Source organism: Corylus avellana, chromosome 5 (assembly GCF_965113065.1).
Source record: "Corylus avellana chromosome 5, dhCorAvel1.hap1.2, whole genome shotgun sequence".
Lineage (NCBI taxonomy): Eukaryota > Viridiplantae > Streptophyta > Magnoliopsida > Fagales > Betulaceae > Corylus > Corylus avellana.
Window position 1 is genome coordinate 18,320,838 of NC_142494.1, and position 14,262 is coordinate 18,335,099.

At 33.9% G+C, this 14,262-nt stretch overlaps 1 protein-coding gene, 1 long non-coding RNA gene and 1 other non-coding gene across 6 annotated transcripts; 1 reads left to right on the forward strand and 2 right to left on the reverse strand.

Moving 5' to 3' along the window:
• Positions 1-254: 254 nt before the first annotated feature.
• Positions 255-6,058, reverse strand: LOC132182688 (uncharacterized). Of its 3 annotated transcripts, none has more exons than XR_009440324.2 (3): positions 5,775-6,058; positions 5,503-5,634; positions 255-464 (listed from the first exon to the last, which is right to left on the reverse strand). It is a non-coding gene; the product is annotated as an uncharacterized LOC132182688 (long non-coding RNA). The 3 variants fall into 3 exon arrangements; XR_009440322.2 differs by having other exon boundaries at positions 5,503-5,646; XR_009440323.2 differs by having other exon boundaries at positions 5,503-5,681.
• Positions 5,904-6,004, reverse strand: LOC132183469 (U6 spliceosomal RNA). Its single transcript, XR_009440433.1, has one exon. It is a non-coding gene; the product is annotated as a U6 spliceosomal RNA (small nuclear RNA).
• A 2,065-nt stretch (positions 6,059-8,123) lies between the features above and the next one.
• LOC132180875 (protein FAR1-RELATED SEQUENCE 2) lies at positions 8,124-13,530 on the forward strand. Of its 2 annotated transcripts, XM_059593859.2 has the most exons (9): positions 8,129-8,435; positions 9,842-11,991; positions 12,087-12,143; positions 12,252-12,320; positions 12,435-12,500; positions 12,581-12,649; positions 12,738-12,803; positions 12,895-12,969; positions 13,048-13,530. In XM_059593859.2, exons 2-9 carry the CDS (start codon positions 9,889-9,891, stop codon positions 13,132-13,134), a joined length of 2,592 nt encoding a protein of 863 aa, XP_059449842.2. In that variant the 5' UTR covers positions 8,129-8,435; positions 9,842-9,888; the 3' UTR covers positions 13,135-13,530. The 2 variants fall into 2 exon arrangements, 1 of the variants encoding a protein (XP_059449842.2); XR_009440209.2 differs by lacking the exons at positions 12,581-12,649; positions 12,738-12,803; positions 12,895-12,969; positions 13,048-13,530 and having other exon boundaries at positions 8,124-8,435; positions 12,247-12,320; positions 12,435-12,459.
• The last annotated feature ends 732 nt before the right edge of the window (positions 13,531-14,262 follow it).

Here is a 14,262-nt window from a genome sequence, read left to right on the forward strand (position 1 = left end):
GCACAATATAATCTGATATGAGCCATGTGACCATATGCTGGCCAATTCTTTGATCAATTGCTGAAATGCGACTTTGGAGTATATGATTGTGCTATGATCAATTACCCAATAGGATATAATGTCAGGCATAGATCACTAACAACAATGCTCCGTGAGCTGAGTTAAAGTTGAGAAGTATAACTCATTTAATTAAATATATCATACTATGGTTGACATATATAGTCTTAGAATGCGTTTGGTATTGCGATTTCATAGATAAAAAATGCGATTTTAAACTAAATCGCAAAAACTTGATTGTTTGAGATTTTGTTGTTAAAAAATGCTATTATAATAGTAATAATCATAATACTAAGTATAAAGAAAACTAGGGTAGTGATCATGATGAAGACGATGATCCAAAGGGTGGGCACATGAACAACTTTTGGCGAGGTGCATAGGTGAAGCCTTTGTTCCCTTTGTTGCCACTACAATGAACCAGCCAGAAGCAAAAGAAATTTCATGAGAAAAAACAAATCTACTCAATTTAGTTTGCTAGAATATATTAGGGGGATTTAATTAAAGGAGATTACAATCAATTACAACAAATTTCTGGAATCAAATCCCCTAATACATTCTAACTAAAGCTAATAACTTTTGACACAACCTATAAATCCGATATGAACCTAACATAAAATTAAAGGGTTAGGGTTGATGAGTATGATCCGTTTAATTAAATGAGTCAGATTATGGTTGATATATATAGTCTTAAGATGCGTTTAACATTGCGATTTCATAGATAAAAAGTGCGATTTTAAACTAAATCGCAAAAAATTGATTGTTTGAGATTGTGTTATTAAAAAATTGCGATTTGAAAACATAGAAAATTTGTATTATCAAATCGCCGGTAAGGATGTGCTTTTTTAAAAACTCATAATTTTAAAAGGCTAAACTGCAATTTTATCAAATGCTTAACTGAGTTTTTAAAAAAGCACGTTTTCAAATCGTATATTTTAACATCGCTATTTTTAAATTACATTTTTTGAAATCGCAAACCCAAACGAACTCTTATACTCATGCCTCGACATAATCCAAGTCTGACACGCAACATAAAGAGAACTTAGACCTAAAAGAAACCTATACCTTTTGACAAATACAAGTTTTGAAGATAATTTTTTGCAGTAGGAGAATAACAATTAAACTACAAAACTAGAATGAAAATTAGACTCTTACACTAACAAATGGATATTATATTCTTTATTGACTCCAAGATTATTTGAATTATGTCTTCTTCTTTTTATTTCTTTATTCATTTTCAAAGTTTTCTATTTTTTATTTTTAGTTTTTTATTGGGTCATGTGATATGTAGCACATTGTGATTGGTTTGACATGAAAATTTGTTAGTTTCATTGACAGAACGTAGATGGAGGTACTAACTCCGTATTTGCCAATAACAAAGGTACCATGCCATCTATGATACAAAACGAAGCCTAGGTAAAATTAAATAAATAAATAAATAAATAAAGGCATTAAAACCCAATTACCAAAAACACATTTAACCCCCCTGCCAAAAAAAAAAAGTGTAATGGCCGGTGCAGTTAACCTTGACAACGCACAATGCGCAACATATACATGTTGTGCAAAGAATAGTGCAATATATTTTTATACATGATGAGCAGCACCAAATTTTCTTCCTAAAAGTTGGTTCTTAAGTAATGAGTTGCCACCTTATGACATCTATTATTTTGAAAAATTTGTCACCACCTCATGGATGGCGACACATCATTTGAGAACCAACTTTTGGGAAAAAAATTTGGTAAACTTAGAATTTCTCATATTAGTAAGTTCTTAGATTGCAAAAGACCCAAATAAAACTGGGTCCTATCAACCCTAAGGAGCTTAAGTGGTAAGAACTTTGGTTTTGCAGGGCAAAGCCGAAGTTTTACACAATCTATATGGAAAGGGCGCTTTGCATGGGTCGAGATTTGCCAAAGAGATTCTCTGTCATTTAAAAAAAAAAAAAAATTAATAATTCTATTCTGCTTCCATGTACAATTTATGGAGAAGAATTATTTTAAAGTTTTCATCTTATAAACCTATATTCTAAATAGGGTTGCCAGCCTCCAATCCATCAAAGCCTGATAAATTAAGGGAAGAAAGTTTTTGAAATTTTTCTAAAACGCCCCCATTAAAGAAAGAGTGGGGTGAGACATATATCCCATATCCCCAATAGAGGCGATAGCCTTATTGTGCCTGTTTCCCCTAATAAAGTCATTTGTTTTCTTGTAATTGGCCAAGGTGGGACTAGGTCGCTATTAGCGTGGTTTCCGAAGACGACAAGGGAGTGGACTTCAACATGTATTTGAAAGTTTTCATCTTTTACGAACCCATTTTCTAAATACGGTTGCCACCCTCTCCAATTATATTTTATCAAATCTAATTAAGCTACACAAAATCTAATTATTTAGCAATGATTCAATGATATTTATTCTACTTATATATCATTATAGACTATAACAAAAGAGAACTTTTGACAAATACAAGTTTCAAAGATAATATTTTGCAGTAGGAGAATAACAATTAAACTAAAAAACTAGAATGCTAATTAGACTCTTACACTAAAAAATGGAGATTATATTCTTTATTGACCCCAAGATTATTTTAATTAGGTCTTTTTTATTCATTTTCAAAATTTTCTATTTTTTGTTTTTAGTTTTTTGTTGGGTTATGTCGTATGTGACACGTAGCACATTGTGATTGATTTGATATTAAAATCCATTAGTTTTATTGACGGAATGTAGATGTAAATGAGTAATTCTAGAAGTTACTATTGTGTCACTCTAAGAATGAGGTGACTTTTAAAATTATCATTTGATCAAAATTCAATAATAATAAATCAGAAGGCCAATGGTAATTTTAGAAGCCATATCATTTTTTGAGTGACACAAAAAGAACATAAGAGTGATTTCTAACATTACTTAGATGGAGCTACTAACTCCGAATTTACCAATAACAAAGGTACCAGTCCATCAATAATACAAAACGAAACATAAGTAAAAAAAATAAATAAAGGCGTTAAAACCCAATTACCAAAAACGCATTTAACCCAAAATTAAATGCAACCCATCAATCGTATAAAAAATTTGCAAAAGAAAAAAACCCATCTCGCATAGAATTGCATAGAATGGATAAAACTTGTGCATAGAATTTACCTACTCTTTCTTCATAAATGTTCATAAAAAAGTTTACCTAACATCCCTTTGTTGCAACTTGCCAATACAATGAACCAGACAGAAGCAAAAGAAATTTCATGAGAAAAATCAAATCTACTCAATTAAAATATAAATGGTCAAATTTAAGTAGTTTGCTGGAATATATTAGGAGATTTGACAATTTTTGACATGACTTGCGAATCCGATATGAACTTAATATAAAATTAACGAGTTAGGATTGAGGAGTATGACTTGTTTAATTAAATGTGTCGGATTATAATTGACATATATAATTTTAGGATGCGTTTGACATTGTGATTTTATAGATAAAAAATGTGATTTTAAACTAAATCGCAGAAAATTGATTGTTTAGAATTGCATTTTTAAAAAATTGCAATTTAAAAATGTAGAATTCACAGGTAAGGAGGTGCTTTTTGAAAATGCACAATTTTAAAAGGCTAAAATTGTTACGATTTTGCCAAATATTTAATTAAGTTTTTAAAAATCATGTTTTCAAATTGTATATGTTTAAATCCCATTTTTTGAAATCGCAAACCCAAATTGACCCTTATACTTATGCGTCGACATGACCAGAACTTGACACGCAACATAATGATTACCAATTTTTGACATAATCTGTGAACTCGACATGAATCCAATACAAAATTAGAAGATTAGGGTTGAGATCTTGAGGGGTTTGATCTGTTTAATTAAATTGGTTCGATTATGGTTGACCTATATAGTCTTATACCCATGCCCTTATACAACCTGATTTGATACGTAAACACAAATTGCCACCCCTAATTCTAACATACCATCAAATATAATTATAGAAGATTACAATCAATTACAACAAATCTTCGAAATTAAAATCCCTAATTTATTCTAACATAGCCAACTAAGACTACTTCCATGAGCAAGAGTCCAAAGTTTTTAAGGTAATAGCAAACCTGACAACAAACGGATACAAATATGACTGTAATCACATTGGAAAAAAAACATTCAATGTATCCTTGTGATTAATAGTTTTAGAGCTTTTTTATGATTGTATTTGAGAAATAAAGTTTTTAAGTAAAAAAAGTTGTTTGGCAAAAGTTTAATTTTTAAGTCAAGAAAGGATTTTTGGCAAAATCTCCACCTAGATTTTGTAAAACTTTGGCTCCGCTGGCAAAACTAATGTTCTTACCACTTAAGCCAACTCCTTAAGGTTGATAGGACCCAGTTTTATTCCGCCATTATCGCTCTCATGGAAGCTAGCTATTTCAAAATTACGACTGCATGCTTGGCCTCTGTATCACTTTAAAAGATGACACTGCTCTGATCATGTGTGGTTTCTACACGAGCATGCAGAATCTAAACCCTAAAAAATGGATAAAACCCATATGATGGGCCTTCAAAAACAAGATGAACAAGAGCATGCAGATTCAAGAACCCTAGAACCGTATACACGAATAAATATAAATGAATTCAAGAGTTGGTTTGGCAAGCTCTCATGGCTTCCATGAGAGCAATAATGGCGGAATAAAACTGTGTCCTATCAACCTAAGGAGTTGGCTTAAGTAGTAAGAACATTGGTTTTGCCGGCAAAGTCAAAGTTTTACACAATTGGTGTGGAGAGGGCGCTTTGCATGGTTCTCCGTCAAAAAAAAAAAAAAAATTATCTTAATAATTTTAATAATTCTACTATGCTTCCATGTACATTTTTATAGAAAAAATTATTTTAAAGTTTTCATCTTATAAACCCATATTCTAAATACGACTGCCAGCCTCTCCATGTACATTTTATCAAATCAAATGAGAATTCTATTATTGTACAATTAAGCTACACAAAATCTAATAAACTTTGTAATCACTCAATTATATCGAGTCTTATATATATATATGTTAAAAAGAATGAAAAATGAATAAAAATGACAACCAAAAATAATTTGTGCCCAAAAGCCTTATAAATTGCTGGATGAAAGTTTCTCAAAATTTTTCTAAGACAGATTGTGGTGAGACATATTTCCCATATCCCTAATAAAGATGATATCCACATTTTGCTCTATTTCCAGTTATAAAGTTATTTGTTTTCTTGTAACTACCCGAGGTGGGACTACCGAAGAGGACAAGAGAGTGGACTTGTAATCCATTACGTTTCAGCAATACATTATGTGCACATTCATTGAAGCATATAATCTAAAATGCAAGTAGCTAATCTCAAAGGCAGCAAAGAAGAAGATTCACTCACACCCACAAAAACTATGTTTATGTTCTTCTTCTGAAAATGGAAAAAAGAAAAGTAAAAAAAAAAGGGGGTAAATGTAGGCAATACCTCTCTTGCCGAATAAACAAAAAGTGGCTTGAAGAATAACCCCTCTTGGCACATCCAAAAATATCCAGTCCAGCACCTTCAATTCTAATAGAATATCAACCACCAAGACTCAAAATTGCACCAAATATCAATCTGTTCAAAAGTCTATATCCACGAATTACTATCACACATTCACACCTCTGAACCAAACGAAATACAAAAGTAAACCCAATTGAAGAATACAAAAACTCAATTCAATTTGAGAAGATTTGACTATACGAGCAAAATCTCACCTTTACTGTTTGAGCAACACCCAAAACGTATGAAAGAGACAGAAAGTGTAGAAGAAGGAAGAAGACAGAGGAAGAAGCCATAGAAGAACAAATTTTCAAGATCAGATCTTTGATCGCAGCGGAAGAAAAAAAAATTTGGACCATTTCTCGATTTATGCGTGTCATCCTTGCGCAGGGGCCATGCTAATCTTCTCTGTATCGTTCCAATTTTATCGGATGTCCCGAAGGACACTGTCTTCTGCTCTGCTTCATACTATATCGTCATCTTCTTCGCTATGAGCGAACGATGTGGGACTAGTTGGTTTTCAACTAAAAGCCAAAAGGCATACTTACTGGTTACTCAAATATAATGCCACGCGGGCTTGTCTAATTCGCTAGTTTCGTTTCCGCAAAGGAATGGATCGTTCCTTTTTTTCTTTTTTGTTTTTATTTATTTATTTTTAAAAGTAAATCTCTCCCTCTTATTTACCATTTACGTTTTACTTTTACCCAACATGCCTCGTGTCGTGTAAAAGGCAAACACATATTTCACTTCATTAGTATTTAATGCAACATGGTCATTTACCTCCTCATCTTTTAATAAAATATGCAATTTATAAAAGCTTTTTCCTTCTCCTTTTCATTTTTCCTTTTCAAAACAAAAATATTATCAAATAATGAAAAATACAAAATACTTACAAAACATTTAAAATTATTTTTACCATATCTTTTTAAGAACACTTTTTTCAAAAAAAGAGAAAAAATTAAAAATTAAAATTAAGGCTAATAATTCATGTTAGTGTGTCGAATTCACCGGTTGACTCACGAGTCAACCCGATATGGGAAAAGCCAAACACGATCCATTTAGTTAAACAAATTACTCTTCAACCTTGGCACAAATGACAAATCATTTAAATAAGCGGATGATCCGACACAACTTGCATAACTCTTTTAATAAATAGGTCATGTTGGGTTGACTTGACCTGATTCAATCAATATAACCTATTTAAAACAGGCTGTGTTGGGTTAACCCAAACACTATCCGTTTCGATCTATATATGAATTTAAATGAAAAATAATAATAATTTTGGCCTTTTAGGGTTTTGTTCTTTAATTGTTAAAAAAGAAAAAAAGAAAAAAAAAAGTTTAATTTAATTTATACAAGTTATGTGGGTCACTCATAAGTTAAGTGAATTAATTTGAAAAATTGACTTGTGTTATTAATAGAGGGGATTTGAAATGAAGAGATGGTTTTTCTGTTTTGTTGTATCTAGGGGTGTAAACGAGCCGAGCTTGAACGAGCTTCCCTTGTTCAAGCTTAGCTCGTTTAAATATTACTCGAGCTCGAGCTCGACTCGAGCTCAAGGGCGAGCCAAAAAAATCGAACACGAGCTAATAATAAGTCGAGCCGAGCCAGCTCGCGAGCTGGCTCTTATATTTAATGTTTTTGTTTTAAATTTTTTTTTTTAACTTCAAGTACTCTTAAATGGCTTAAGAAGTTAATTTACATATGAGTATTTGCTTAACCTGGCTAATCGAATATGGAGCCTGAGTCAATACAGCAAGGCATTTGGTTTCAAAGAGAGAGGATATGCATCATTTTATAGATAAGTAAACTTGGAGATTGATGTTTTCTTCATAATGTGGGAGAAGTTAACAGGTTGCATTCAGACTGCATTGGGACAACGCCCCCTACAAAATTTTTTTTTTTAACGTCTCTCTCTCAATCCCCCTCACCAATCACAACGGATCTTCTACCTGAACTCTCATTTCTCACTCTCTCACTCTCACTCACCAGACATGTTGTGATAGTGTTTGAGTCTGTTTGATTCATCAATAGTTTATACCTTTCGCAATCTCCCTCAATAGTTTCTGCTTGATTCTTTTTCCTTTCGTTTGAATCTGCTCTAATTAAATCGAGGTGTTTTTAATGATTGCTCTCTCTCTCTCTTTCATCACGAAAGGTCTAGAATTTTTCATTCTCTAACGCTTAAATATAAATGCAATTTTAAGGTTTTAATAATTATGAGATTTATAATTAATTATCTATTACTTAGTTTATATATATATATATACACTCGAGCTTATACGAGCTGTTCACGAGCTTAGCCGAGTCGAGCCGAGCTTGCTTCGTTTAATATTCGAGCCAGGATTTATGTTCATGAAGTGCTTCATTTAATATTCGAGTCGAGCACGAGCCGAGCTTATGCGAGCCGAGCCCGAGCTTACTCGCGAGACGCTTCGCTCACTTAACAGCCCTAGTTGTATCTTCTTTTACTGTCCTCTGTTATTTATTTTGTTTCTCTCCTGCCATTGCGAAACGGAATAAGAATAGGATCCGAATGAACCCGACCCATGAGCCCATTACGAAAGCCAGTTACAAAACAAAAAACTTCACAGTTACGATTCAGTAGTCGGAGTTCAGACTTCAGATTTCTTCTAAAAACTCGCTCATTTCGTAGAGTTTGGGGCGCGCAAAGTATTGAATTTCTCCGATTTTCTCTTGTTGCGCTTGTTTAGGTGAATTTGATTTCTCGTCCTCTCTCTTTGAGCTTGTTCTGGAAAATGGGGGAAGAGAAATGGTGAGCGTGAAGTAAAATTATCATCTTTTTGGGTCTTTAGGAATTGAAAAGCTGATTTGAGTGGAGATTATTTCTGGGTGCTGAGATTTCAAACAATTTTGTAAGCACTTCCACTCTCAATTCCTTTAGTTTTCTTTTATATTTCTCTTCAGGGGCTCTTCAACTTGCTGTAATTTTTTTTTTTTTTTTTTTTTGCATTATTCGAATTTTATATTTTCCAATGGATCATCTTACTGAGGATGTTCTTTGTCGGGAATGGGATTCTTCAGTGTAGGTTTTGTGCATGCATGTAGATTTTTCTGGTGTAATATTGTTAATGCTGATTTTGTGTTTGGGCTTGTTTTTCTTGTTTTTGTGCTTTGAATCAAACTTGTTTATAATTGCTTCAAAAAAGAGAAATTGGAAAAGGTCACTCTGTTATCAGTTCTAGCATATTTGGTTTCTTTTTGTCATCCTTTCCAAGAATCACATGGAGAGTGTTTAGAGAGTTCTAGAGAGTTCACTCTGGGGACAGTAGTCTGTCTATTGGGGTGAATTTGAATGAGCAAGGTTTGCTTATTTGTTTTGTTTTGTGCATATTAACAAGTTTTCGAGAGTCAACGATGCAAATCAAGAAACACACTGGTTTTTAATTTTTCAGAAATGATAACCTTGGTTAGAAGGATGACAAAGGAGTTATTTATGGTTGGTGCAAAGGATCTGTTGAGTTTCCTTGTGCTAATGGCGAGGTTTAACCCTGATCAGAGAAAACGGGGCTGGGGGTGGGGAGAGTAGCTCAGATGGCTATGTCCTAATCATTCCTTGGCACATGAGGCAATCAATCTCATTCACTCCTTTGTTGAATTAGGCATTTTGAGTTATGAACCAAGGGCCCTCTTTATTTGTTCTTCAACAGTAAACTCCCTTTACAAGTTGATACATGCATTGATGATTTCTTCGATATAATCATCCTGATGCATGTGGGGGTTTTTGGGGAATGATCCCACATAGGTTGCTCATGAACTTGGTTATGGGTTTATGTACCACCTATTAGCTTAAGCTTTTGAGGTGCATGCTTTGACATGATACGAGAGACTGGTTTCGTTTTTCTTAGACTTCACCTGCTAGTATTTGGCCTTGACAGCTGTGGCTACTGGTCTTATAAATTCTGATACTGTTTTTGGGTTGAACAAGTATCTTTTTAGCCTAGTGACATAAAAAATTTAAAATTTCTTATTTGTTGCATGTCTAAGTTGTGTTTATATTGGCAAGCAAAGTGTAAAAGTTTCTCATTTTTTTTTTAAAAAAAATTTAAAACATGGGCGTAAGCTGCATAATTACCAATATAGATCAAGATCTATATTGTTATTTTTCTAGATGATGATATCTTGTTGGTAAATATGATTGTTTCTCTCTAAATTATATAACTGTATTTTTTCATATTAAATCTTCATTTGGCTGTCAACTAATACCTAATTTATTACTTATCAAAAAAAAAAAACTAATACCTAATTTATGTCCTTTCAGGTAATTTTTTAAAATGACATTTTCTGTTGAATAAACTATATTTTACCATGGAGATAAATCTTGAACTGCCTTCATGCGAACATGAGAAATTAGAGATTGGATCAAATTCAAATGTCGATGATGTGGTTAGTGCAGATGGAATACATGTTGAGGAAGAGGTTTTAAATTCTCCTACAACGAGTGAACAAGTTGAGGAAGTAAATGGACCAAATTCAAATGAAAGTGTTATCGGTGTTTGTAATGAGGTTGATGTTGACACCATTGTGCTGAATGTTGATAAAGGGGCCATTCATGAGCCCCATAATGGATTAGAATTTGAGTCAAAGGAGGCAGCATATTCTTTCTACAGAGAATATGCTCGGTCTGTGGGATTTGGCATCACCATAAAAGCTAGTCGGCGCTCAAAAAAGTCAGGAAAATTTATTGATATAAAAATTGCGTGTTCAAGATTTGGAAGCAAGCGTGCCTCTAGCACATCTGTGCAACCACGGCCATGTATAAAGACAGACTGCAAGGCAGGCATGCATATGAAGAGGACATCTGATGGGAAATGGGTTGTGCATAGTTTTATCAAGGAGCATAACCATGAGATTTGTCCATATGATTTTTATAATTCTATCAGGGGACATAACAAGCAATCAGGTATTGTTGCTTGTCAAAAGAAGGGTCTGCAACTGGCTTTAGATGAGGGAGATGTGCAAGTGATGCTTGAAAATTTCATGCACATGCAGGATTCAAATCCCAACTTCTTTTATGCAATAGACTTGGACCATGAAAAGCTTTTAAGAAGTGTGTTCTGGGTTGATGCAAAGGGTAGGCTTGATTTTAACAATTTCTGTGATGTAGTTTTCTTTGATACTTTTTATGTTAAAAATAAATATAAAGTTCCTTTTGTTCCTATCATTGGAGTTAATCATCACTTCCAGTACATTTTGCTGGGATGTGCATTGATTGGTGAGGGAACTACATCAACTTTTGTTTGGTTAATGCAGACATGGCTCAAAGCAGTAGGTAGCCAAGCTCCAAGAGTAATAATCACTGATCAAGATGAGTTCTTGAAAGAAGCTGTTGCAGATGCTTTTCCTAATACACACCATTGTTTTTGTCTATGGCATATATTGAGGAGGATTCCTGAAAAATTGGGTGGTATTGTAAATGTAAATGAAAAATTTATGGAAAAATTTAACAAATGCATTTACCAGTCTTGGACTGACGAACATTTTGAAAGGAGATGGTGGAAAATGGCTGATAAATTTGAACTGAAGGACGATGAATGGTTCCACTCATTGTATGAAGATCGTAATAAGTGGGTGCCGGCTTTCATGGGAGATTCCTTTTTAGCTGGACTGTCTACAGCTGAGAGATCTGAAAGCGTACCCTCGTTCTTTGATAAGTACATGTGTAGGGAAACTGCATTCAAGGAGTTTATTGAGCAGTATAAAACATTTCTGGAAGACAGATATAAAATGGAAACTGAAGCTGATTTTGAAACACGCTACAAACAACCTGCATTAAGATCTCTCTCACCTTTTGAGAAACAAATGTCAAGAGTTTATACTGATGCAATATTTAAGAAGTTTCAGGTTGAGGTTCTTGGAGTAGTTTCATGTCATCTGCAAAAGGAAAGGGAAGATAAAGGAACTGTGATATTCCGAGTTGATGACTTTGAAGAACGAAAGAATTTCATTGTAGCTTGGAATGAAGCAGAGTTAAATATATGTTGTTTATGTCGTTCATTTGAATATAGGGGTTTTCTTTGTAGACATACACTACTTGTTCTTCAAATTTCTGGTGTTACTAACATCCCATCGCGCTATATTTTGAAACGCTGGACAAAAGATGCAAAAGTCAGGCAAACAATTAGTCACATATCAAATGGCCTTCATTACAGGGTACAACGTTTCAATGATCTTTGCAAAAATGCCACTAGATTGATTGAAGAAGGGTCTTTATCGGAAGAGACTTATAATATAGCATTTCAAGCATTAGAGGAAGTATTGAATCATTGTGTGGATGTGAACAATTCTGTTAGGAGTATTTCAGAGACTAACACAATGGCAATTCATGGTTTCCTTGACGTCGAAGAAGAGAATCACAACAACAGCATGCCTAAATCATCCAAAAAAAAGAAAACATATCACAAAAGAAAGGTTAGTTAAGGCTTAATGATTGACATGCAAGTGTTACAAATTTCCTAAGCCGTATGCAGTGAGGCATCTTAAAATAGATTCTATGTGTATTTTAGGGACGTTGTGAGCCAGATGGAAGAACTATTGGGATGCAAGAGAACTGCCCGCAGATGGTTTGTCCCATATTAATTCTGAATTTCATACTCATCTTAGAAAAATATGTTATTTGCAAGATAACCTTTATGATGGCAAGCACTTCATTATGGGTTTTACTAGTGCAGGAGCAGATGAACTCAAGAGCACACAACTTGGATAATTGTTATGTATCTCAACAGGACATGCAAGGGGTGGTATGAAATATCATGTATCACCTAAGATAATTCAAGAGGATTTATAGAACTATTACAGTATTGTCCATGGGCAATTATGATGTTTCTCAAGTGGCTTTTTTGACATTTTTGTAGGATCTGAGTTCTAGAGCTTCTACGCTTGAAGGATATTTTGATGCTCAACAGAGTATACATGCTGTGGTATGGCATAGTCTTCATACTTGCTTTTAATCTTCTAATTGATGATCATTTTTACAAGGTGCGTTTTATACTCATTACAGGGGCAGTTGAACCCAAATTCTCCTATACGCGATGATTATTATAGCAATCAACAGGGCATCCAGGAGCTGGTATGCTGCAATTCAACCTTGATAATTTGGCCTGATATTTCAGGAGCAAGATGCATATGATTCTGACCAATTGTCTTCATTTTGTCAGAGACAGTTGCATTCAGTAGCAACACGTGTTGGTCAATATGGGACCCAACAGAGCATGCAAGGACTGGTACTGGATTTGATTATCCTTTTCATCCTTTAATTTAATTTTGTTTATAGAATGCTTATAAAGTAGTATGTCTTGGATTGGGTTTTTGCAGTTGCACGGACAGCTTAGTTTCAAAGCACCAGACATACACGGGTGTTTTGACGTGCAGGACAATCTGCAAGATATGGTATGCATTTATATTGGGATTTTTGATTTTTTACTTCAAATGGAATTTAATTCTTGAGAATATGCTCTCTATCTGCAGGAACAGTCAATGGGCTCCTCACAGTTTCACAATATTGCTTCAAAACATCTGCACAATAAGCACCTTTCTCGGCAGCTGGAAAGGTAGCATGCCCATCCACTCAGATTAGATGAGGATAGATAGAGCAGTTGTATTAATTCCCAAGTTTAATTTAGTTAATTGATTTTTCTTTCTTCTAAAGATGCATTTTAGTCGTTAAAAAGCTGTGTATTTAAGGGATACAATGTATATATCTTCTTTTTGTCATTTTTCTTTTTCTCTTCTCTTTCTTCTATACCAATTATTGGTAAACTCAAGATTTCAAGTGAGATGACTTGAATCTTGTATCATTTAAGAAGATTCATGTCTCAATCCTGAATCCTGTTGTATTCCTTTTTTTTTTTTTTTTTTGGAAGCTTTAGTATCCTGTATAATTTCTTACTGAAGATATTATGTTACCTCTTATTCTACTACATTTATCAAATGGCTGAATCAGTTGGTATCTTTTTCCCCCTTTTATAATTAGAACAAAAGGTTTTGTCATCTCATATTTCCCATTTCTGTCTTTCTCATGTTGAGCAACTAATAGTTCTTCTGTCACCCACCTCCACCCTCACCCACACCTTTCAACGTCCAAACACTCTCTGGAATTTTGCCTTATGTATTTTAAATAAGTTGGACCATTATACAGTTGGCCATCAAAAAGTTTTTTGTTGTATTTACGAGCAGCTTGCAAAATCCATGCAAATAGAGTAAAGTGAATACAATAGGATATTTTGTATTTCTATCAAAATCCATGATAACGTGTCACCCAGAATGGGGATTATGGATTTGATATTAAACACATAAAATAATATTTCAGTGAAACTATCAATAGGAAAATTTCATTGTAATGATCATATAGACAGTCAAGTTTGTGGCTAGAATGGGCAATATGTCTATTTCCATTGCAAAAACTTTCCAAACAACTAGTCAAGAACATTGAACCCAGCCGATTCTTCCTATTTCTCTTCAAGGTACCATTCAAGCCAGAAACCCGATTATCTATTCTAACTGTAGCAGGGCTGTCATAAAAGGTGTGAACTTAAAGGGAAGCATTTGTTCTTCTCTTGGAGAAGAACAGATTCACTGCCATGGGTTGCCACAACTTGTCTAAATTACCTCAAATGACTCAAACATGGTGGGTGCTTGTAGATTTCTGACAACAGCATTAGTAGCATGGAAAAGAATGGTTCC

Excerpts from the sequence above, each read along its gene's own strand:
- LOC132180875 (XM_059593859.2), top strand. The coding sequence starts at position 9,889 with ATGGAGATAAATCTTGAACTGCCTTCATGCGAACATGAGAAATTAGAG. Across the intron at positions 12,321-12,434 it reads AACAGGACATGCAAGGGGTG|GATCTGAGTTCTAGAGCTTC; the intron begins GTATGAAATATC and ends ACATTTTTGTAG. Across the intron at positions 12,501-12,580 it reads AACAGAGTATACATGCTGTG|GGGCAGTTGAACCCAAATTC; the intron begins GTATGGCATAGT and ends TACTCATTACAG.